We start from the raw sequence: 26265 nt of genomic DNA on the forward strand, positions 1-26265 counted from the left end.
CCAATACAACAAGCAGGACATTGTTGGCGGAACAAAGCAAAACAAATCAGAGAAAATGAATACTTTAACTAATCAGATAATAAATAACCACGCTACACTTGAACCACAACCATTTTATTATACTATTATTTTAAATCTTGGTGGCAATAATGAGACTACATCTATAATATAAATAGAGAGATGAACTTGGAGGAAGAAATGAGAACATAATTCCAGGAGGCCTGGGAGGACGGCCCCTCTCAGCACAGCCTATATGAGGTGCAGCTGAAGGACGGCCCAGTCAGCCATGGAGCCTGCTGCTTTACACATGTGGAGATGGCTAGCGTTGGCTTGCCTCAGCTGGACATGTTCGGGTCAATTGGCAGCGGCAGGACCGTAAGTCTACCAGTTTTCTCCCTTGTCCATACTCATTTATTTTATTTTATTTGCTCTCAATCCTTCACACAGCCAGCATTAGACCTACAGAGAACTTCAAATAAGAACAGGAACTTTTAAAGATTTTATTGATTGTTTTAACAATCGGAAGAGGATTATTTAGCCTGCAATTAACACTCACTTCAGAAATCATGACCAAACTAAAGTTGCTAGTATTTCACGTGTCATAGATGGAAGTAGGGGGCAATCGTTTCTATGCCCACCCCCTCTAATGCCACCTATGGGGCCTACCCTTATACACTCTATGGACCTACTAAAGTATAGTCTGCTTTAATTTGAATTAAGTTGTATTACGTTATCAAGTCAGATTTCAGCCATATAGACAAACACATGTTTTGAAAACACAAATAGGATAGATGGTTCCAAGAAATGAAAGATTAAAAAAACAGATACAAGTCAGGCAAATGTCGCAGCGAACACTTTTATTGACTGAGGGTGTATTGAGACTGATGGTGAACAGAACACTGACTATACCCATTATAAATGTGGAATCATGTTGCTGAATGTGCCTGACAGGGACCCCTCAATGGGCCATGTGCCATGTATGTGGCCGAGTGACTTTAGCAGTGGCGGTGAAACCCAATCAAATCGCCTTACCTGGTTGAAAAAAACGAATATAAGCCCACATATTGGCCATATAGTTACCATGGGGGGGGCCCTAATGACCTACTTTTGCACTGCCTTCTGTTATTACTGCTTGTCTGGTAAACCCCCAACTGTGTGTGTGTGTGTGTGTGTGTGTGTGTGTGTGTGTGTGTGTGTGTGTGTGTGTTCACAGGTACTACATGGTGACCATCCCAGCAGTGCTGGAGGCCGGTGCTGAAAGCAGGTTCTGCGTGAGTCTGCTCAGGCCAAATGAGACGCTGCACATGACTGTCACTCTGATGTCCGAGGAGGAGAACATAACGCTGTTTCAGCAGACCTCCGATGACCAGTTTCGCCAATGTGTTCTTTTCAAGGTTGGCTCCTCCTTTCAACGATATCATTTGTTTGTTTACACATCCTTATTGTCTTTTAATCAGCTGCATTACTCAATGTTTCAACATTCTCAAATATTGGTTTCACATGAATTTGCTTAGCCTCATCAGTGGTTATCACCACCGCCCACATAGTGTCTATATTTGTAATATAGCTCCTACCACCGATTTTGATAAAGCAAACATGTCAAAAGCTACCCGGAACTGGTGTTGTGAAAGCCAAGAAACTGCCTCAAGCTTTGTTTACAAAGCGTTTAAGGGCATTGTGTGCCAGCTTTTTAGAAGATAGTAGTATTAAAAGACACACAAAAGACAGAGTTTGCGATATAGTTAAACGATATAAACAAAAAATTTATAATTTTGATGGCATTAATCAAGCTCGATCTCCGGCGGGAGTCCGGGGGGGGTCATGTCTAACCCTAACCCTACTACATCCCCAGCGTGCACAAATGACTGACAGACTTTTGGCCAATTTGATCTTTTGCAAATGCACTTTGCAATGTTATATAATCATTTTTGTTAAGATACTTTAAATTAAGGCAAATATTCACATAAATGATTACAGTTTGTAAACTACAGCAGACACTAAATCTTTCAATGTTTTCTTACAGGTCCCAGTCCAGACTAATGTACGGGATTTGGAGGTGATTATTCGAGGACAAGAATTTGAAATGAAAGAAGTGAGGAAAGTGATGATACAATCCTTCACGCCACAGACGTTCATCCAAACTGATAAACCCATCTATCTTCCAGGACAAACTGGTAAATATAAAAATGGTTCAGAATGAAAGACATTGAACTGTTCAAATAATTGTAAGATAAACTAAAGTACAATGATGGAAGAAGCATGAGAAAGAATAACAATGAATGAGGGTAAAGTTGTCTGCTGTGTGTCAAATAAAAAATCTTTCCCCAGAACACTTCCTAAAACTAAATCTGAACTTTCCTCTCCTTGCAGTGCATTTCAGAGTGATAACACTCGACAGCAAACTCAGACCGGTCAACGACCTGGTGAGTGCCAACTGCAGACGTTATGTTAAATGCCATCGCTTACTAACCAAATCAGACTATTGCAGTGGAAAATACGTTCATTTATTTGATCAACTGTACCAGGTAAGTTTTGTTTGTAACCCTAACCCATAATAGGGAGAAGGTGACGAAATAAAAACTTACAAGAAAATGCTCAATGTGCACTTCAGTCTAGGTTTCATGTTTGTTCAGGCTGGGGAAAGATTGAGGCTGTTGCAACAAGTTTTTGGTCAATAGTAGTGAGTTGGATGCTCTACTAAGTCAACATTTTTTGCTGAGTTGAAGGTCTGCAACAACAAAACATTTCAGGTGAGGTAGCATTAGCCTCTTGAAAGAATGAGTTGGCTGCTATCCAAAGGTTTAACTTAATTAAAGAGTGATCTATTTTTAGTAGTTTAAGTACCCTCCCTAAAATCTAGACCTTGTTTCCAATGAGGTTTGGTCTGTAAGATGTCAAGTCAGATAGTTTGGTCTCTAAAACGGTTAGTTGGATAGTTCACTTTGTGAAATTATATTTTAAGAAGCAGTTGTCTCAATATTAACCATTAAGTAATAACCATTTACTAAAAGATAACATTTTCTGTAATATGCTTTTCAATATTTGGTCAATGTCGGCTATGAATTACATTTCAGTTGATAACTTTAGTGTAGTTATTAAGCTAATTGCTATTTATAATATGCAGAAAACAACATTTCTAATCAATGTACATCCTTTTATTCACAGTACAAAACAATCACAATCAAGGTAAGGCTCTTCATTGTACAAAATGAATTATAATATGTGTCATTTTCAGGACCTTACTTTGTATTCTTTTAATGTATATAACCTGCTATATTTCATTTCTAAATAGGATGCAGGCACAAACCGCATTGGACAGTGGCTGAATGAGTCATCAAACGGTACATTTCTGCAGCTTTATTACAAATTGAACTCTGAGGCGCCTGTTGGAACATACCGGATTGAGGTGTGGAATGGGGACAACAACGTCAAACTTTCACAAAGCTTTAAGGTGGAGAAATATGGTGAGTTCTGTTCCTCTCCTAACGTTGACGTGTGCATGGTACTGCCAGGCATGAGAATGACCAACTGCCACGTTCTGCCTCCTAGTTCTGCCAAAGTTTGACGTGAAGGTGAAGGTGCCTAAAGAAATGAGTGTTGCTCAAGAGGACATCACAGCAGAAGTGTGCTCAACGTAAGACAGAATCTTTATGACCATAGTTTGTAGAACTACAACTTTGAACCATTAATTAATTAAAATGGTACTAAATAATTAATTCATACAGAATTCGGCATTTTTAAAGCATTGTTTTAATTGAATTAATACTCAGTAAATAATTAATAATAAGTTATAAATGATTGAAAAGATAATGAGAAAATAGTTTATAAATGATGAGGATGATTTTTTAATAATCATTTATGAAGTGTAAACAATTCATAATCAGTCACTTTCTATCAATCAATCAATCAGACTCATCTGTAAATGCCTAGCAAGTCATAGCTAGTCCTCACTTTGGATAAGCCCACACAAGACTTGAGTAACGCTATCTAACTACCTGACATAATCAGGAATGGATGCATTTATTTATTATTTATTATGGATTTACATTTATGTGATTATAAAGCACTATTATACATTGTACATTATAAACTTACACTTCATAAATGATCCTATGAACCATTATGTAATTATGTAATGAATAATTTATAACTGATTATAAATAGCTTATGAGCAGTTAACTATTAACTTCTGCTTTATTAAGGTTCAAAGTTGAATTTATCTAAAGTGCTACCATATGATCTTCATTCATTTGTTGTGATATATGATGTGATCTGATATGACCCATCAACATCAGTTATGTTGGTAATAATTATTTTCTTCCATCCAGCTACACATACAAACAGCCTGTGCCAGGCACCGCTTCGCTGCATATCTGCCGACCTCTGAATCATTACCATCGCCACCCAGAGGAAGAACCTGAGTTTGTTGTCCCTTGCCACAAAGAGACTAAACAGGTAGGGTAGCAGCAGACCCTCTATAAGCCATCTAGAACCTTCTTGAGTCATTGCCTTCATATCAAAAGCATATTGAATCCCAAGCAGACTCACTCATTTAAGCCATAGAAATTCATCACTTGAAAAACTCTGGGTCAAAAGCAGCAGTTGAAGCTCAGCTCAGCAATATGCTTTATCTCCGCCTGTGGTGTGGAAAGAGCTAATTGATTGATGGGAGCGGAGTGAATGTGGATATGCTTTACACTTACACTGTATGCTTGTTGTGTTGAAGCCCTTAGGTCTGAAGAAACACACCTATACATACATATATATATATATATCGTTAGCATAAAATTTTTTTTTGAGCCGTACATGTTTAGTTATTTGTATATATGTATATAAATATACAACTTTTTAAGTATGTATCTGCATTTTCTGTACTTTTCCTAGCTTGACAAGACTGGCTGTGCAACATTTAGTTTCAACATGGCACTTTTCACACGTGCAGAAAAGTTGGTAAGGACTGAACTTTCTGTCACTGCAGAAGTGGAAGAGGAAGGGACAGGTAAGTCCAGAGACATTTTTGTTGAAATTGACTGGTTAAAGTCATCCATAAGAATTTAATTTGAGCAAAAGTCATAGCTCAAATAAAATGAACTTCAGTATGAAAAGTATTTATCTGGGTTAAAATTAGTACCTAAAGTAAAAGTAAAAACGTACCTATAAAGGTAAATATTTGGGTAACTATGGCCATGGGTGTTCTTCTTCAGTAGTCATCCACTAGCTGAACGTGAACGTTAGCTTTACACACTTTGTTTTTACGGCATCTGAGGATTCAAGGCACCTGGCATGCTGCCATGGCTAGTGCAGCGGACACAGTAACCAGTACTTCTGAAGCCGGTTCATATGAACATTTTAAGCAGTTTTATGTAGGGTTATGTAAAATCTGTACATATTCCAACACAAAAAAAATAAATCAAATAACTGAATATTGAAGCAAGCAGCTTAAAAACTATCTAGGGGGCACACAAAAGCCCCGTGGGGAAATGAGCAAAGAGGTGTAATAATGTGAAACACCCCTTTGTAAAAAAAGTAGTTATACTTTGTTCCTTTACAACACTATAAGCCACAGTTTCTGTCTTCTATCTCAAACACACATTGAACAATGTTGCAGATTGCCGTGACATTTATCTTAACCCCACTGCAATCTAACACAGTTGTCTTTCTCCTGACTTTAAAGGACTCAAGTACTTGGGGATTGAAAGAATCAAACTTTCTTACGTGATTGGAAAACTTTCATTTATTGATACGCCCGATGTGTATAAGAGAGGATCAGTTGTGGAAGGCAAGGTTAGTGCGATGAGTAGATAATGAACAATGGTTTTGGCTGCGGTAAACAAGATGCCTCTAACGTAGGGATGGTAGACGCTGTGTGACGTGTTGTTGTTAATCCATCAGGTGAAGGCAGTGTACTTTAATGACACGCCCATCCCAGACATGTTGCTCCACCTGTTTGAGGGTGAGAGGCGGTCAGTGAGACGGCTCAGTCAAAACCTCACCACCAACAGTGATGGTGTCGCCAGATTTTTATTCAACACATCTAGATTTAAGGACGACTTCCAACTTACAGTAAGTAAGACATGTTGTGGAAATATTATATATACTCCTGAATAAGAAATAATGCACAAACCTTCTAAACTAGTACATCAGTGTGTTAAAAACGATGTACAATATTAAATGGATCAATGTGATTCACCAAACTATATATTTCAGTCTGTTAAATCATCAACTAATCCACTCACCCCCCACAAACACTATTTTATATTCCACCAAGGTGTCTGCGCTGCCTGAATTGATGTACCATGGGTACAGAACAACTCACTATCAAAATAGCGAACTGACCCTCTCACTTGCCCGGACAAAAACGGAGGACACTCCAACCATCAGCTCCCTGGAGGTGAAGAAGAGGGAGACCAAGCTCATGTGTGACGTGGAGGAACTCATCAATGTCCGCTTCACTTTTGTTGGGGAGGCCCCGGGCCCTGTGGATATAATGTATCTGGTGAGAAGAACGTCACAGAAAAAGCCTTGGTTCTTATTCTGTTTACCTGTGGAAATCCTTCTAACACGTTAGCACGATTATTTTTTTAATGAATTCAATGCAGTGTGTTGCACACTGTACATGCTAAGTTAACTGGAAAATGATCAATTGGTCTACTGTTGATCAGTCTATTATGGAAGAGGCTTAGGGCCACACATAAGAAAATAAATTGAGTTCAGAATTCTGACTTTAAAGTCAGAATTCTGAGAATAAAGTCTGAACTAAATATTTTTCTTATGTGTGGCCCTAATCCTCTTCCGTAGTCTATAGTCGTGTTTTTTTTTTTGCCTTAGTTTATTTTATTTGAGAGAAGGAACAGTGCAAATTATTAAACACACACGGTATAGAAAAGCAACCAGAATAAGCCAAGGGGCTGTTTTTAAAGCTGACACATTGACTGACATTTAAATGATACTCAAGTTCATCTGCAGTACTGGAAACACTTACTCACTCCAAAACATTCTTATAACTTACTTGCCCTCTGCCTTTCTTCACTGCAGATTTTGGCCCGAGGATCCATTGCCAGACAAGGGCTTATAAAGGTGGAAGTTCTGGATGAACAAGGTGTGTACGGACATTGCTCTTCTATACAGCAGGCCATACAAAAAACACTCTTCACTTCACACTGTTTAAATCTGTTAACTTATGGAAAGCAAGTGCGAAACAAACAAGGCTAAATGAAAAAATGTGCGTCGGGTCAGGCGGCCACTGTAGTGGCATTTTTATTCTGCTGATATTAGCATAATTAGTATAAATTTTACTTTTCTAAGGCACACCTTAAACGAAATCCGCCTATGGCTAGGCTTATTTATGATGTAGACTAGGACTAAGCCCGGCCTCAACCGGAATTTGCAGATGGCTCGGCTATAAACAACAATGATTGTTACTTTCCCTTAGGATTAAGCTTCACACTCAAATGAAACTCCATGATGGCTCGGCCATGAATGAAATTGAAGCAGCGCACACATTTTTCTTACAGCTGCTCACTGCACTGTTCAAGCATGCAAAGCCCACCCCTCCTCATTTCCAAACGCTTGTCGGTTGAGCATTGATTCATATCAAGATAAATGCTGTTAGGTTGTTATATGAGTATGTATTCATATATCATAGTAAACCCAGATATCCCACTAACGGCTACCAGCTGATCATTAACCTAAACTAGGGTGACCATATTTTCATTTGGGAAAACCAGGACACCTTGTCGGGGGGGGGGGGGGGGGGGGGGGGGGGGGGGGGTTGAAGGTGGGGCGGGGCGGGGGGGGGGGGGGGGGCTGGGGGGTGGGCGGTCATGTGGAGGATGCTGCTGCTTTAATAGTATTTTATTATTATTCAATTATACCGGTATATTATATTATATAGATAGAACAAGATATTTAGTTGGTTTATTAAAAATGCTTTTCAGTAAAAGTCAAGGTCTGAGAAAGTACTGTGTGATCGAGCTAGCACTACCCTCGCCTCGGACAGCTGTTTTGTGCTTCTCTGTGTCCAGGTGGATTTTCAGATCTCTTGCACCTCCATTGGACACCGAGACATATGTGCCTGCTTTGCACACTGTGCACAAGGCTTCCCATTTGTCTCGACCCGATCTGAAAGCCGGGAAACTCTTTAGCAATTCGTCGGTAAACGAGCACTTGCGCTTCGGCATGTTGCTTGCGTATGACTGACAGTCACGTTGTCTACGTTCTGATTAATAGGGCTGACAGCATAGGGGCGGGGATTAGGCTACGTCGCACGCAGCGCCGTGGGCAGTGCCCTAGTGCATGTAAATGTAATGGTCCAAAGAAGGTCATTTTAAAAACCAGGACATTTCCTCACTTTCTAAAAATAACCCGGGACACCCGGGACAGGACGTGAAATACGGACATGTCCCGGGAAATACGGACGTATGGTCACCCTAACCTAAACAAGTTGCTTGTCATGCTACCATTACGCCACCTATTGCACTCCTAACCCTCCCTGGAAGGAAGGATCCCTCATTCTATGTTACTCTTCAAGGTTTCTTCTCTGGTCATGTTTTTCCATTCACTTTAGAGGGCTTGGGGGTAGGGGATGTCAGAAAAGACAGGAAAAAAACAAGTGTTCTGGAGTTAATATTAGCCTACGGATCAGTTTAAAATAAATCTAAATTGACACCCTATCATTTAAGCTCTGGTGGCTAATACAAGAGTCATTTCAGTGACCAAGGGGGAAGTCTCCATCAAGTTGGAAGTGTCTCCCGACATGGCGCCATTGGTCCAGGTGGTTGTGTATGCTGGCCTTCCCAGTGAGAACGTCATCGCCCACAAAGCTGATTTTGACACAGAGAAATGCTTCGCTAACAAGGTCAGTGTGACTGCTATATTGACTAGTATAATGACAAACGGGATGTTATGTATCCTTTAAGAAAACGGTGCCTCCCAAGTGTCGTGGACTGATAAGTATATTTTCCTCCAGGTGTCACTGGAGTTTTCTCCCAGTACAGCCGTCCCAGGCGAAGAGAACAGACTGCAGCTGAGAGCCCAGCCAGACTCCCTGTGTGGCATCAGTGCAGTGGACCAGAGTGTCCTTATCAAGGAGCCCGGGAAGAAGCTGACTGCTGACAAGGCAAGTGGGGCAGCCTGAGTCCATCACCACGCCTTCCTCCTTCACTCCAAGCATCATTTTCATTAACATCTCTAATTCCACCCACCCTTGTAATCGCACTTCTGATTCCAGCACTCATTTGGTTCGGTTAGTGTTCAGGCTGAATGCTTTTAGGGGAAGCAATAGCTTTATTTTGTACCGACCATATTCCAAAGAGATGGACCTCCTGAAGCACCATGTATGACTGTGACTCATTTTAATCCAGGAGAAGTTTGTGTAAAGCCTACGTGGCTGAATATGTTTAGGTCCAGTTATCACGTTCACACCTAAAGTGAACCGAGTTCAGAGTTCCAATGAGCGTTCACACCACCCAAAATAAGCCGTACTATCAAGAGAAACACTCCAGGGGATTGATTAGAACGGACCAAACAGCTCAGGTGTGAAAGCACCCTCAGAGGCTGAACACACTCCTTTTGAAAGTTGCAGACCACCGCAGACGTGAGGACATGCAGTCCTCCCACAGATTAGTAACGTGTCACCGTGTAACTAACCCTTCTCTGCAGAGGTTCACGTCAAGTTAGCGGATAGGTCAAGCAGGGATTTGCGTTGGTTGTAGGGGTGTAAATCGGAGCCTTCATGACGATTCGATACGATATCGATTTCATAAGCCAATGATTCGATTATTTTCTATACGATTCGATACTCAATATTTTTGACATTATATCTATTAATATAATATCTATCGAAAAAATGTATCATTTACCTTTTATTGAGAATACAGAAACTGTATTCTATACACACTTTAGTGCTTACTGTGCAGGTCTAGTCTGGCAATTAGCCTATTCACTGAAAAAAAAGAAAAACAGAAAAATATATATTATTATTATGTTTTTTTTAAATAATCGATACTCTTGCGGACGAATCGATGCATCGAATCGTTGGCTGTATAATCGATTAATCAATACAAATCTATTAATATTTACACCCCTTGTTGGTTGATGTGCATGTCGTGCTGCAAACTAGTATACTGCTCATTAACTTGACGTGGATGTTTAAATACATGCAACTCTGCAAAGATCTTTGTCTCGTTCTTGTCTCTGAATCCCGACGTGGATCTTCGCATACAAGCTTTACTCAAAACTGTGAATTCAGCTTGACTGTTTACAGCAGAGTAAACAAACTCAATCACTTAAGAGGCCATAATTAAAAAGATATACTACTTTGCAAGCAGGACCTAGAACTTGTGAACTTGACTCCATCTGGGCATTGTTTAATTGTTGAAAGGCCTAGAATGAACAACAAAAATACATTTAAGTAATTACCATAATACAAAAACATGAAAAAGTCTGGTCTTTAAATGACTCAACTCATTTCTAACAAATTTTTACTTTTTAATTTCCTATTTGCTTGACACCTGGCACTTCTCCCTGCTGCAAGTCCAATCATTTTTGGGCTCAGGATCTATGCTGCTGAAACTCTCAAGATTGAGTGAAGTTGTGTCCTGTGGGATGATTTTTTGATCTTCATTACAGAGAATATAATTGTATGTCTTGCCAAATATGCAGAGCATATGGGAGGCCTGAAAACAGCGTTGTGGCATAGTTTCTGAGACAAAACGGGAGAACAGGCCTGCCCTGACTTATAACAGTACTATCTCAGTGTGCTGTTACATTGGCGGTCTGTGAGCTCGACATCCATATTCCCTGGTGCGTTGACTACATCAATGAAAAAAGATTAGTGAAAAGTATGATTTTTGCCTCTCACAATCAGGGTTAAATTCTTGGCAAAAGATGTGCACCATAAAAGGAGTGTTAGGAAATGGGTCCTTTGACTGGATGGAAAGGGTCCAAAGTTGACCTGTTGCATTTGATCCTCCCACAAGGAAAATTAAATTTTGAGGGCTTCACCACATCGTACATCTTTATTCCATTTTCAGTACTTTACTAGAAAGTATCTCCTGATTTATAATGCACCAGTCCATTCCTGTTACCACACATCGCATGTCCCAGTCCGTCAAAAGTCCAATTACTTTTTTGCCAAGTCAATTTCATGTCTGTCACACGTTTCTCCACTTTTCGGGAAATGTCCTCTCTGATGGTCATTTCATGCATTGCGTAAACATCCAGTAGCGTTTCCATAACAGATGAGATGCTTTTGCTACTACAAAAGCTAAGCTGGCTCCGAGCTGAAAGGTGGTGGGAACGAATCCCAGTGGCATCCGTGTAGCTAAAAAAATTATAGTGACTTGGATTGATCTCATAACAAATGTGTCTCTCTAGTGTTTATGGTTATACAAAATACCATCAACCAGACATTTCTATTAGATTGCTCTCGTATTTTTAATATATATATATATATAACTGAATTCTGTACAGAAATTTGATGCATCTGCCGATCGACTGTGGCTATATAGTCTATGTCAGCAAGTATTTGTTTTTTTCACTTTGTATTTTACATGTTTTGCAGATATTTAAGTTGTTGCCAGTCCAGACAGCAAGCATGTATCCATACCAAGTCAATGATCCTGACACTTGTTTGCGAGTGAGACCCAAAAGATCTATACGGCCATATCCAGGCCCCGAAGACAGCAATGCGTACTCAGTATTCCAGGTAGGACCACTGGAATCTTTTTAAATGAGTGCAACTTAAAAGGTTAACTATTGAAACTTAAACATATGTATTTATTAATCTAGGGAGTAGGGCTGAAGATGTTCACAAATATGATTCTCAAATCGCCTTCCTGTCTCACATACCATGGAAGAAACTACTACTTTGGCCAGGGTGAGACTCTTTTCCAGACCTATCTTTCCTGTAAAGCATGTTGATGTACAGAAGCGTAATGCATTGACTTTAGAAAATGAATTATCCTCTTCTTTTTCTGAATTTTCCAAGAATTCTGAGAAAAGTTTGAATTTGGTAACAAAATGAATGTTCTGTTTTTCTGAATTAACAAGTTTATTATCTCAGAATTCTGAGAAAGGTTTCCATAAAAAAATAATTTGCTAGTTTTCTTGAAATAATGATATACCTCAAAAAACAGAAGCTGACATTCTCTTAAAAGCTAGATTACATATATGTCCCGCCGGTTTAGTTTGATCCAGTTTTATTGTGGTTTATGTTTGAGACGTTGGGAGATAATTGCGTCCTTGAGTAATATTGATAGTATTGTTATTAATGTGTCCACTGTGTGCAGGGACCTCAGGACTTTGGGGTGGTTCAGACGGAAAACAGGTTATGATCTGCTTGACATTGTGGCGTTTCTCCAGGATCAGTTGAACCGATATGGTTCACGGATATAAGATGATGCATCTGAAATTCATTCTGTACAGTTTGATTACAGTTTGATTATATAATTTGACATCTTAACTAATACCTTGGATACCTTATATCGACCCTGTACTTGAAATCACCATTTGAGGCTTTGGCTGATTGGCAGCAGCAGCTGTACTCCATGCAGGGGAGAGTTTCTTGTACGATTTTGAGGTATCTCATTAATTCAGAACAACAGGGCAGAATTATTTTTTAACAAAAAACTTGCATTACGATTCTGTAGAACATAGGATACTTATAAATAACACACGATATTCCTTTGTTGACTGGAATTAGGTTCTTTTCATGTGGATTACCTAGAAGATGTCATGAGCGAACGTAGCTTCCAACGTGTTGGCAGCAGCAACCCTTTCATCCCCCCGCCTCCAATCATAGAAACTGTCCGCACTTTCTTTCCTGAGACCTGGCTGTGGGACCTGGTCAAAGTGGGGTGAGCTTCATATCAAAGAATCCCTTCAGAGATGCGACTAATTAATGTGTACTTTTACCAAAAGGCTACTTTCAGAATGGATCTAACCGCTATATCATGCAGTTCAAATGAATATATCATAGGTCTATATTATTATTATTATTATTATTGTTGATATAATAATGAAAAATATAAATTGGATAAATCGATAAAGTACCATATATGTAGGCCATGTATCTATCATGATGACCACTGCTGGGTGTCAGCTTTTTGCATGTTATGTTGGTTGAAAGGCCTCTCCACATGTGGTCCCAACTAGCCAAGCAATCAGACAAACGTGTTAGATTTCAATGATATCTTTCATTAAATTTTTTGTTGCTATTTTTGTCGTTGTTCTCACGTATTAGCATACATAATCAGGAGCGGGTGAATAATAATAATATCACTGTAGGACAAGTTCATTATCATTTTATGGGGCTTTCAATAGGCTAGGCAGGTAATGCGTTCTCTCTCTCTCTCTCTCTCTCTCTCTCTCTCTCTCTCTCTCTCTCTCTCTCTCTCTCTCTCTCTCTCTCTCTCTCTCTCTCTCTCTCTCTCTCTCTCTCCAGAAAGTCAGGTATGAAGGAGGTGCCCGTCACCGTCCCGGACACCATCACCACCTGGGAGACTGAGGCCTTCTGCCTGTCAGAGCAGGGTTTTGGCCTGGCCCCGCCCAAAGAGCTGGTCGTCTTCCAGCCCTTCTTCCTGGAGCTCAGCCTCCCCTACTCCATCATCCGAGGGGAGAACCTGGAGCTGAAGGCGACCGTCTTCAACTACCAAAGCAGCTGTATAATGGTACACCAACAACATTCCTTACTTTAATATGAGTCACTTTCATAGAATACCCCCTGAAATATGTAATAATCGTACTGTAATGTGAACATTCAGGAAGTAATTCTATAAGTTATATTATTCTTATTTAATTAATATGTGCTCATTAAAAGGTTATCATATTCATGGAAACGTTTGAAGATAAAATTTTCTTCAAATCAAAATCCAGATTTGATGTAAGTCTTGATTGTCTCCAGCCACGCTCTCTATATCAGACTATGTGTGTTCTCATTGGCAGGTGAGCGTGAGCCCCGTAATCTCTTCAGACTACACCCTTACACCACTCGCCGGGGCCCAGCAAGCCTCCTGTCTGTGTGCCAAGGGCCGCAGGACCCACATCTGGAAACTGACCCCAACAGCCCTTGGTGAGGGTTAAAAACACAATACAGTAGACTCAAGACATCACGATAAATAATAGACATAGTAGGCCGTTGAACCATGTGTTTTGGTTGTGCTAACGCCATGATGTATCCTTGTATCTGTAGGGCCTGTGAACGTGACCATGATTGCAGAGGCAGTGAGTTCCCACACCTCGTGTGACAACGAGATTGTGAACGTACCCGAGAGAGGCCGCATCGACGTGGTCACGCGTTCTCTCATTGTGAAGGTGAAGATTACATTGTTGGTGAAATGGTTGTTTCTGAAATGGTGGATTTGGAAAACGTGGGAAGATTTGAGTGTATTCATGTCATCTTGTTTCTAATCCTCTTCTTTTTAGGCAGAGGGAGTCGAGCAGACCAAGACCTACAACGTCCTGCTGTGTCCAAAAGGTCAGCAAAACTGTCCATGTACTGGAATAATCATATATTATTATTTTATATTAATTTAATCTGTTTATTACATTTTTATATAGTTATACATTTAAGGTGGTTATTTTACATATGTTAATGTTTACATTTTACATTTTCAGCTAATGCATAGCCTGTACATGTGCGTGTTGATTATACTGTTACTTTACTAAATGACATTACTTTATGAAGCTATCTGTTACATTTCTTCCTTCTGGTGTTACCATATGCCTGTATGCCTGTATATGCCTCTTTATTACATGAATATTCATATGTTCCCCACACCTAGGAGAGAGTCTTCAGGAGCAGCTGGAGCTCAGCCTACCTGAGGACGTGATCCAAGGATCTGCCAGAGCTTCAGTATCAGTCCTGGGTAAACTTTGATCTTTTTACTGAGCATGTTGGGGGCTGCCTTATCAACCATGCCCCATAGGAAGGACACTGAGTGTCTGGGAAATGATTCAGAACAATTAAACACACTTTAAACAGGTCAGCAGTAGTCAGGTGAGAGGAATCCTAGTGGTCAGAGTGAGGGCCGACGGACTGGGGGTGTAAGTGGTACAGGCTTGGGGGGGGCAAGGCAGAGGGGCTACTGATTTGAAGCAAGCTAATATTAATTATTACCTCTTATTAATTAATACTAAGCCGTTATTGGGCTACATGATAAATAATAACCTATGGCATAGGCTAGTTAGCCACAGACATGACTGCATTACAAAAAAGCTATATCATCCTAGCTGCCTGCTAGTAAAACTACTTATTTTTTTTAGCGGGGGGGGGACAGGACTCCTTGTATACAGGGCTCAGAATTTGGTGCTACGCCCCTGGTCAGAGTGTTTGGCTCCCAGTCAAAGGGTTCTGGCTCCAAACCCCAGTGTCTACAGTCTACCAATAGGCCTCCCTGATACCTGTTTGTTAATAACATGTATCCACAAAAACAACAACAAAACAACATCAACCCCTCTGGATGAAAGCATATGCTGATGAAAGATATAGTTAAAACATTTAACACAATCCATGTTCTCATCTTGTACTTCCCACAGGTGACATCTTGGGCCGAGCCCTCAAGAACCTAGACGGTCTGCTGAGCATGCCTTATGGATGTGGAGAGCAGAACATGGCTCTACTCGCCCCCAATATTTACATCCTGGAGTACCTCACCAACACACAGCAAATCACCGCAGAGATTAAGGCCAGGGCCACTAACTTCTTGACCAGCGGTAAGTCTCCTAAGAAGTCACGCTCTTTGGATGTGTGAACGTCTCATTTGGTTTATAATTTTCCCTGTTTGTTCCTTCCCTGAAAACGAAATAGGCTTTAATGCTATGTAGATCCATAGATACAGTGTATCTACAGTTGTGTATAGTTTGTTACAAAAACAATGTTTTTTATCCACAATTATATAATAAACAGTTATAATCACACACAGGCTACCAGAGGCAGCTGAACTACAAGCATTCAGATGGAGCTTACAGCACGTTTGGGACTGGATCTGGGAATACCTGGTAAGATTTGATAGACATGAATGATTTGAATTTTGAGCGACTGACTTTCTTTTGTCATTATTCATCAGGCTCACAGCATTTGTGCTGAGATCCTTCGTCAAAGCAAAGTCTTTCATCTACATTGACCCAACCGTCTTAGCGGACACTAAGTCTTGGCTGGAGAGCAAACAACAAGACAACGGCTGCTTCCAAAAGTTGGGCAGTCTGTTCAACAACAGAATGAAGGTACAGACATGGAACCTTCTCTGACTGCTTTACTATGAGGAGGATAAAAGGGCTTCTTTATGTTTGGGGCAGATTTCAGTTTTGTTGAAACTAATAATCAGAAAGTGGAGGCGCATTTGGTGTACAACTGTAAACACACGCTTCAACCACATATTTGAAACGGATCACAGAGTCAAGCTTTTCATTGCTTTGCTTCACAGGGAGGCGTCTCAGACGAAGTCACTCTCTCTGCGTACGTGACGGCCGCTTTGTTGGAGACCAATGTGTCTGCTTCTGTAAGTATTCAATCTTTCAAGCACTGGTTGTTGGAGTGTTTACAATTGGTACTGCAGTTCAAATTCACAATATTGGAGAGCTGTTTCCGCCTGCCACTTCCTCCCTAGAGGCTCACTTGGGTTGCAGTTAAGGACAATGAAAGAACAGAAGCGCAAGATGAGCCGAGCGCAACATTGTATTTTAAGACAAGTACAATTATTCTATTTTGAGAATGACAAGTGATGACGGGTTCTACACTGTAAGTTGATCAGCAAATGTGTACATTTGTAAATTATAAACCGACTCATGTGGCATCTGTGGCTCAAAGCTGTCTTCATCTTTCAAATGCAAGATTTCCCGGCTTTACCCACTTTTCCAAAGTGAACAAGGCTTTTTAGGTTGTGTAGAATGTAGACTCTGTTGACCCAGTTTGTCTGTTTGCTTCCATAGCTGGAGCATGCTGGGTGTGTATTTGTTTAATAGCTGGCAACCCGTAGTACTCAGAGAATAGAGGATCACAACCTACAGGCCAAAACAAAAACAAACATTCCAACCCAGAACGGAAATTTCAAAGGATAACACACCATAGCATTGTTATCGGGGAGTTTAGTATGTTTGCTTAATCTCTGATGACATATGGTCATTTTAAGATTTAGTACAGTACACAAAGCTTTGTTACACAAAGCTTATTTGAGAAATAAATGGACATTTTCATTTTATTAACATTATTCACACATTTGAATATTATTTTATGAGCCATTTAATACAGGTAACGGGGATAGTACAGCAGATACAGTATATGATATCAGTTTGTGTTTGAGTGAACCACATTGTTTTGACTTTACTGCTTACAGGATCCACAGATAAAAAAAAGCATGACTTGCCTGAGGCAAAGCCTGGGAGATAAGAGCAACACGTACGCCACAGCTCTGCTTGCATACGTCTTCACCCTGGCCGGAGACATGGAGACACGGACTTTGCTGCTGGAGCACCTGGACAAGGTGGCCACACAGGAAGGTCAGAGGACGTTCAATGGCTCCATTGCTCCCCTTAAACAACTTTAACATCTCCCTTATGAGGTGATCTTACAAGTGTACTGAACAGATGGTCGTTGACGTGCGTCTCGGTGTAGTAACCCTGGCGCGTCAACTCCGGCAGCCCGTAATCCCGTACTACCCCCCCACCCCCCCCTCAACAATTCCGCCCGCGGACCCTGTTATAATGTAATTAATGTCCCCAATTAATGTAATGCAATTGGCCCGCCGGTATATCGCATTCCAGCATTAACGCGCGTCCTGGCGCGGTAACACTGGCGCGTCAACTTCGGCAGATCGCAATCCCGCAACCCCCGCCCCCCCCCCCCCCCCCCCCCGTCAACAACTCCGTCAGCCCGTAACTCGGCATTCCAGCATTAGCGCTCTTCCTGGCACGGTAACACTGGCGCGTCAACTTCGGCAGATCGCAATCCCGCATCCCACCGTCAACAACACCGTCACTCCATAACACCCCCCCCGTGACTTTGGCCCGCGACTTGGTCCAAGACTTCAATTTTGGCCCGCTGTAAAGTTTGAGTTTGGCACCCCTGCTGTAAACTAAACAAAGCAGAGGCAGGTCCACCTCTCTTGGCCCTCAGTGGATGTATCCTGGGTGTGTTTTCCTCAGGTGGAAACCTCTACTGGTCTCAGAGGTCTGAGAAGTCCATGTCCCTCTCCGTGGAGATCAGCTCCTACGTGCTGCTGGCCACTCTCAGCGCCACTCCCACCACTGCTGACCTGGGTTACGCCTCCCGCATCGTCAGGTGGCTCACTAGCCAGCAGAACTCCTACGGAGGCTTCTCCTCCACACAGGTACAGGATCTGCTCTATAGGGAAATACAGCTCTACAGGGGGACCACAGACCTACTCTATAGGGGGACCACAGACCTACTCTATAGGGGGACCACAGGCCTACTCTACATGGGGACCACAGACCTACAGGGGGACCACAGACCTACTCTATAGGGGGACCACAGACCTACAGGGGGACCACAGACCTACTCTATAGGGGGACACAGACCTACAGGGGGACCACAGACCTACTCTATAGGGGGACCACAGGCCTACTCTACAGGGGGACCACAGACCTACTCTATAGGGGGACCACTGGCCTACTCTATAGGGGGACCACAGACCTACTCTATAGGGGGACCACAGGCCTACTCTACAGGGGGACCACAGACCTACTCTATAGGGGACCACAGACCTACTCTATAGGGGGACCACAGGCCTACAGGGGGACCACAGACCTACAGGGGGACCACAGACCTACTCTATAGGGGACCACAGACCTACTCTATAGGGGGACCACAGACCTACAGGGGGACCACAGACCTACAGGGGGACCACAGACCTACAGGGGGACCACAGACCTACTCTATAGGGGGACCACAGACCTACTCTATAGGGGACCACAGACCTACAGGGGGACCACAGACCTACTCTATAGGGGGACCACAGACCTACTCTATAGGGGGACCACAGACCTACTCTACAGGGGGACCACAGACCTACTCTATAGGGGGACCACAGACCTACTCTATAGGGGGACCACAGACCTACAGGGGGACCACAGACCTACTCTATAGGGGGACCACAGACCTACTCTATAGGGGACCACAGACCTACTCTATAGGGGGACCACAGACCTACTCTATAGGGGGACCACAGACCTACAGGGGGACCACAGACCTACTCTATAGGGGGACCACAGACCTACTCTATAGGGGGACCACAGACCTACTCTATAGGGGGACCACAGACCTACAGGGAGACCACAGACCTACTCTATAGGGGGACCACAGACCTACTCTACAGGGGGACCACAGACCTACTCTACAGGGGGACCACAGACCTACAGGAGGACCACAGACCTACTCTATAGGGGGACCACAGACCTACTCTACAGGGGGACCACAGACCTACTCTATAGGGGGACCACAGACCTACTCTATAGGGGGACCACAGACCTACTCTACAGGGGGACCACAGACCTACTCTATAGGGGGACCACAGACCTACTCTATAGGGGGACCACAGACCTACTCTATAGGGGGACCACAGACCTACAGGGGGACCACAGACCTACTCTACAGGGGGACCACAGACCTACTCTACAGGGGGACCACAGACCTACTCTATAGGGGGACCACAGACCTACTCTACAGGGGGACCACAGACCTACTCTATAGGGGGACCACAGACCTACTCTACAGGGGGACCACAGACCTACTCTATAGGGGGACCACAGACCTACTCTATAGGGGGACCACAGACCTACAGGGGGACCACAGACCTACTCTATAGGGGGACCACAGACCTACTCTACAGGGGGACCACAGACCTACTCTATAGGGGGACCACAGACCTACAGGGAGACCACAGACCTACTCTATAGGGGGACCACAGGCCTACTCTACAGGGGGACCACAGACCTACTCTATAGGGGGACCACAGACCTACTCTATAGGGGGACCACAGACCTACTCTATAGGGGGACCACAGACCTACTCTACAGGGGGACCACAGACCTACTCTACAGGGGGACCACAGACCTACAGGAGGACCACAGACCTACTCTATAGGGGGACCACAGACCTACTCTACAGGGGGACCACAGACCTACAGGGGGACCACAGACCTACAGGGGGACCACAGGCCTACAGGAGGACCACAGACCTACTCTATAGGGGGACCACAGACCTACTCTACAGGGGGACCACAGACCTACAGGAGGACCACAGACCTACTCTATAGGGGGACCACAGACCTACTCTATAGGGGGACCACAGACCTACTCTACAGGGGGACCACAGACCTACAGGGGGACCACAGACCTACAGGGGGACCACAGGCCTACTCTATAGGGGGACCACAGACCTACTCTATAGGGGGACCACAGACCTACTCTATAGGGGGACCACAGACCTACAGGGGGACCACAGACCTACTCTACAGGGAGACCACAGACCTACTCTATAGGGGGACCACAGACCTACTCTATAGGGGACCACAGACCTACAGGGGGACCACAGACCTACTCTATAGGGGGACCACAGACCTACTCTATAGGGGACCACAGACCTACTCTATAGGGGGACCACAGGTCTACTCTACAGGGGGACCACAGACCTACAGGAGGACCACAGACCTACTCTATAGGGGGACCACAGACCTACTCTACAGGGGGACCACAGACCTACAGGAGGACCACAGACCTACTCTATAGGGGGACCACAGACCTACTCTACAGGGGGACCACAGACCTACAGGGGGACCACAGACCTACAGGGGGACCACAGACCTACAGGGGGACCACAGGCCTACTCTATAGGGGGACCACAGACCTACTCTATAGGGGGACCACAGACCTACTCTATAGGGGGACCACAGACCTACTCTACATGGGGACCACAGACCTACAGGGGGACCACAGACCTACTCTATAGGGGGACCACAGACCTACAGGGGGACCACAGACCTACTCTATAGGGGGACCACAGACCTACTCTATAGGGGGACCACAGACCTACTCTATAGGGGGACCACAGACCTACAGGGGGACCACAGACCTACTCTACAGGGAGACCACAGACCTACTCTATAGGGGGACCACAGACCTACTCTATAGGGGGACCACAGACCTACTCTATAGGGGGACCACAGACCTACTCTACAGGGGGACCACAGACCTACTCTACAGGGGGACCACAGACCTACAGGAGGACCACAGACCTACTCTATAGGGGGACCACAGACCTACTCTATAGGGGGACCACAGACCTACTCTATAGGGGGACCACAGACCTACTCTACAGGGGGACCACAGACCTACAGGGGGACCACAGACCTACTCTATAGGGGGACCACAGACCTACAGGGGGACCACAGACCTACTCTATAGGGGACCACAGACCTACTCTATAGGGGGACCACAGGCCTACTCTATAGGGGGACCACAGACCTACTCTATAGGGGGACCACAGACCTACAGGGGGACCACAGACCTACAGGGGGACCACAGACCTACTCTATAGGGAGACCACAGACCTACAGGGGGACCACAGACCTACTCTATAGGGGGACCACAGACCTACAGGGGGACCACAGACCTACAGGGGGACCACAGACCTACTCTATAGGGAGACCACAGACCTACAGGGGGACCACAGACCTACTCTATAGGGGGACCACAGACCTACTCTACAGGGGGACCACAGACCTACAGGGGGACCACAGACCTACAGGGGGACCACAGACCTACTCTATAGGGGGACCACAGACCTACTCTATAGGGAGACCACAGACCTACTCTATAGGGGGACCACAGACCTACTCTATAGGGGGACCACAGACCTACAGGGGGACCACAGACCTACTCTACAGGGGGACCACAGACCTACTCTATAGGGGGACCACAGACCTACTCTATAGGGAGACCACAGACCTACTCTATAGGGGGACCACAGACCTACTCTATAGGGGGACCACAGACCTACTCTATAGGGAGACCACAGACCTACTCTACAGGGGGACCACAGACCTACAGGGGGACCACAGACCTACTCTATAGGGGGACCACAGACCTACTCTATAGGGAGACCACAGACCTACTCTACAGGGGGACCACAGACCTACAGGGGGACCACAGACCTACTCTACAGGGAGACCACAGACCTACTCTACAGGGGGACCACAGACCTACTCTACAGGGGGACCACAGACCTACTCTACAGGGGGACCACAGACCTACTCTATAGGGGGACCACAGACCTACTCTATAGGGGGACCACAGACCTACTCTATAGGGGGACCACAGACCTACTCTACAGGGGGACCACAGACCTACAGGGGGACCACAGACCTACTCTACAGGGGGACCACAGACCTACTCTATAGGGGGACCACAGACCTACTCTATAGGGGGACCACAGACCTACTCTACAGGGGGACCACAGACCTACTCCAGACCTAGTCCACTCAGGTGCATCATAGAGGTCATGCATTGACATACAATTAAAAGATTTGTGCCGATCATACCGTTGACCGATTGACCCATAGCTTTACCGTCAGCTTTCACAAACCAAAGCTTTCTTGTTGTTCAGGACACGGTGGTAGCTCTTCAGGCCCTCGCTCTTTACTCTACACTGGTGTTCAGCCCAGAAGGCTCCAGCACTGTGGACGTCCAGTCCCCCAGCGGCCAGATGACCTTTGAGGTGAACCAGGACAACAAACTGCTTTACCAGGAGAGGACGCTGAAGGACGTGACGGGGAAATACAGTGTGGAGGTGCAAGGCACTGCTTGTGCCTCCATGCAGGTTAGCATTCAGCAGACAGCTTGTGCTTGGACTTTGTCTAAATGAGTGGTTCTCTATTCTGGCTCAGGGCACCCCTAAACAAATAACTCACCCATATTGTTTACTTTTTACTCTCAACCTCATTTGTGCCATATTTGTACTTCATGCCATTTTATTTACCTTTGGATATGTTGGATTGGCCATAACTGCTTTTATTATAGGCATTATTGTGAGCAGGTTTATCACTTTTTCCTTTCCCTTTTTTAAATCTCTTTAATTCAACTCATTTCTGTTGAAGAACCAGTGAACAGAATATGAACAGAAATGTCAGTAATAGGCCTTCAACTAGGCCTATATATAAAATATAGGTATTTAGGCGTACAACAATGGAAACTTTGGGAAATTGGCTGGCAGTAACAAAAAAACAAACCTTCAGCATAACGTTCACAACATATAATTATACTCGTTGTCGGCACAGACAACTTATCAATTTAATGGGACACATGTGCCTGTCTCTGACTGCAATTCGAACTAATTGTGTCAACATACATCACTATTGATTGGACCCGTAAAAATACGAGTGATGACCACTTAAAGTCTAAAGCCCATGTGAACAAGGAACAGCTCCGTGTTACCAGAGCATGCCTCCTCAACCCACCAGAACTATTGCAAGCGACCCGCAGATTCAAGACGAGAATCTATTCAGGCCTTTGTGGTGCCGAGTCTGACACCCCCTTAGAAAATATGAGGAAACATGTTTCTAGTGAAGTATTGCGAACAGGGGGGAGCGAAAATGCGAAGAGCCTCCGACAAACTCACCTGCCCCGTGTGTTTTACTAACAGATAACTATTGTACTGAAGATCGTTCTAAACATTGTAATTTCCGAGCTGTCCGTATGTATATTTTTATTCGAAAACGACTAACGTGGTGAAATATTGTGAAGCTGTCAACAGCTGTCTGCCTCTTCATCTAGCTCACTATTGTTCAATAGTTCCAAATAGTGCAATGTTGTGTACATCATTAAAAATGTACTATCTTTGTTGACATTTTATTGATTCACAAAAGTATCTAAATGATGATAAATTGATAAAATGACCAAAAATCGTAAAACAGAATTCTGAAAAAACAAAACAGACTTTGGGAAAAAAACAGTTTGGAAAATGATAAAACTGATTTCATAGGGCTCTACCTTACCTAGGTTGATGCACTCTCTTTAAAAACGCATCCATTGCACCTACCTGCACTCCGCCACCTGCTGACTATATGGAATAACGAGCTGTTGTTGACGTTATGCCCTGAATCTAGAGTCAATTTTATTGTTGTTTGTGCTGCAAATAACATTTTAAATAATGCTCCTTTCACTTCAAAGCAATTTAACATTATTTAAATACATTTTGTAATTGATATTATGGCAAATTTATTTTGAATTAATATTAAAAATGTTATGTCATTAAATGATCACGCCTTGGACCATTCCGCGGCACCCCTGAGCATGCGTCACAGCACCCCAGGGTGCCGCGGCGCCCACTTTGAGAAATATGACCTAAAGACCTAAAAGAGGAAGCCCCCACCTCCCGTGCCCCCCCTGAGCTCCTGGTTTGACCCGTCTAGCAGGCAATGTAAGGTATTCATCAGGAACACATGGCGTGAAGATATTCTGTTGTGTTCTGCTCTTCCAGTTGTCTCTCCACTACAACATTCCAACGCCAAGGGATGAAACGAGCTTCCGGATCAAGGTGACACCCGACTCTGAATGCAGCACCAACCAGCTGAGGCCTAAGGTCACCCTAAGGCTAGAGTCCACGTAAGTTAGCCATGGGTAGATTTAGGCTGATCATTGTTATTCATTTAGACTAGAAACTTATTGTGTTTTAAATCATTATTTTATACACTACTTCTCACCAACAATAAACAATAATATTTTTTATTTCCACAATAGATATGTGGGTAAGGAGGATTTCCCCAACATGGTGATGGTGGATATTAAATTGCTGTCTGGATTTGTTCCTGAGCCAGAGTCTTTGAGAAAGGTTGGTAAATGTTAATATATTATTGGTCAGTGTGGGGATTTTCATGCCAGGGTGTTTTTTTGTATAAATCTATTGAATGTCCTCTCCCCCTCACAGCTCAAGTCTGCACTGCTGGTGGATCGCGTTGAACATAACGACGATCACGTCATCATTTACTTGAAGCCGGTCAGCAAGCCAACATGCAGTAGAAACACATACATTTATCAAAAATAAGATACATATGGGTGGGCTAAACCATACACATACAATTGATAATGACACGATGATTTAATTTATGTAATTTAAATGTATTACATTGCGACCTTGATCACAAGTGTTTTTGACACTTGTAGACCAGCATGGTCTCTATACATGCGTTCCTGACCACACTGTGTGCTTTCTGTCCAGTTTCCCAGAAATCTGCCCATCAACCACAGCTTAGACATCCTGCAGGACATACAAGTGGAGAACCTGAAGCCTGCTGTGGTCAAGATCTACGATTACTACCAGACAAGTAAATATGTACCAGATATAAGAGAAAGGGAGGGGGTGGAGGAAGGAAGAAGTAGGGGTGAAATGCAGACAGACATCTTATGGTACAAAATGAAAACATCATTTTGTGTAACATTCACTTTTTTCTACTCAGGTGACCAGGCTGAGACAGAATACAATTACCCTTGTAATACAGGTAAGAATTAAAAGTGTCTGTCTGTTTGTCCGTCTCTGTCTGTGTCTGTTTCTGACTTTCTCTTTATGCTTTTTGAAGTATTTTGTATTTCATTAATTATCTTTTTTCTTTTGCAGTGTTGAGGATTGCAGATGAATAAGCGGATATTCAACACTTAACCCAAGCTTTCAACAATGCAGCAACTCAAAAAACATTTTATTCAAAGTATATTTGTCAATATATTACTACTTGGTGTTTGCTTTGTGGTATTATTGGTGTTTTTATGTCTCTTAAAAGGTAAAAACTGTGTTGCATTTTACATTTGTCCTTCATCAAGCTCTGCAACGGCTTCATTTGACCATTTGATGTAAATGATTAAGACTTCTGCTGGAGAGAACGTACCTCACTGTGCTGTGCTTCAAGTGTAAATCATTCCAAATGACATTAAACCCAACACTACGAAACAATGTTATTTACTTATTTTATTATTTATTAATGTTTAGCTGAATAGGCTTGTGTCTTAGAACTTTTATGTAAGACTGCCTACACATTTCATTTACATCTTGGCTATCAATATATGATTGTAAACAGTATAAATAAACAGAAAATGCATTCATTTTCTTGTTTTTATTAAAAACCTAACTTTGTGAAATGCTGGTCTGGCTGAAACTTGTGAATAAATGGAAGATTAATCCCATAAATGCTTTGTATATTCATATAAAACAGAACTTTCTGAACAATATCACCAAAGTTTTTGACATATTTTGCTATAATTTAC

At 43.2% G+C, this 26265-nt stretch overlaps 1 protein-coding gene across 1 annotated transcript; it reads left to right on the top strand.

Moving 5' to 3' along the window:
- The first annotated feature begins 243 nt into the window (after positions 1–243).
- Positions 244–26188, top strand: LOC311341491 (alpha-2-macroglobulin-like). The gene is made up of 36 exons (XM_084466328.1): positions 244–375; positions 1214–1394; positions 2024–2174; positions 2371–2423; positions 3166–3186; positions 3293–3464; positions 3550–3634; positions 4329–4455; positions 4885–4999; positions 5675–5784; positions 5893–6063; positions 6269–6496; positions 7036–7099; positions 8712–8857; positions 8969–9118; positions 11564–11707; positions 11791–11878; positions 12704–12857; positions 13445–13670; positions 13945–14071; positions 14192–14313; positions 14425–14476; positions 14784–14867; positions 15538–15714; positions 15924–15999; positions 16068–16224; positions 16425–16499; positions 17334–17496; positions 18142–18326; positions 22619–22831; positions 24491–24615; positions 24751–24841; positions 24938–25006; positions 25229–25334; positions 25467–25508; positions 25625–26188. Exons 1-36 carry the CDS (start codon positions 287–289, stop codon positions 25645–25647), a joined length of 4362 nt encoding a protein of 1453 aa, XP_084322454.1. The 5' UTR covers positions 244–286; the 3' UTR covers positions 25648–26188.
- The last annotated feature ends 77 nt before the right edge of the window (positions 26189–26265 follow it).

Source organism: Micromesistius poutassou (assembly GCF_964030765.1).
Source record: "Micromesistius poutassou genome assembly, chromosome: 4".
Taxonomy (NCBI): Eukaryota; Metazoa; Chordata; class Actinopteri; order Gadiformes; family Gadidae; genus Micromesistius; species Micromesistius poutassou.

Coding starts and splice junctions, on each gene's coding strand:
- LOC311341491 (XM_084466328.1), top strand. CDS start 287: ATGGAGCCTGCTGCTTTACACATGTGGAGATGGCTAGCGTTGGCTTGC. Junction 3,635..4,328: donor ACAGCAGAAGTGTGCTCAAC/GTAAGACAGAAT, acceptor TCTTCCATCCAG/CTACACATACAAACAGCCTG. Junction 11,879..12,703: donor AAACTACTACTTTGGCCAGG/GTGAGACTCTTT, acceptor GACTGGAATTAG/GTTCTTTTCATGTGGATTAC.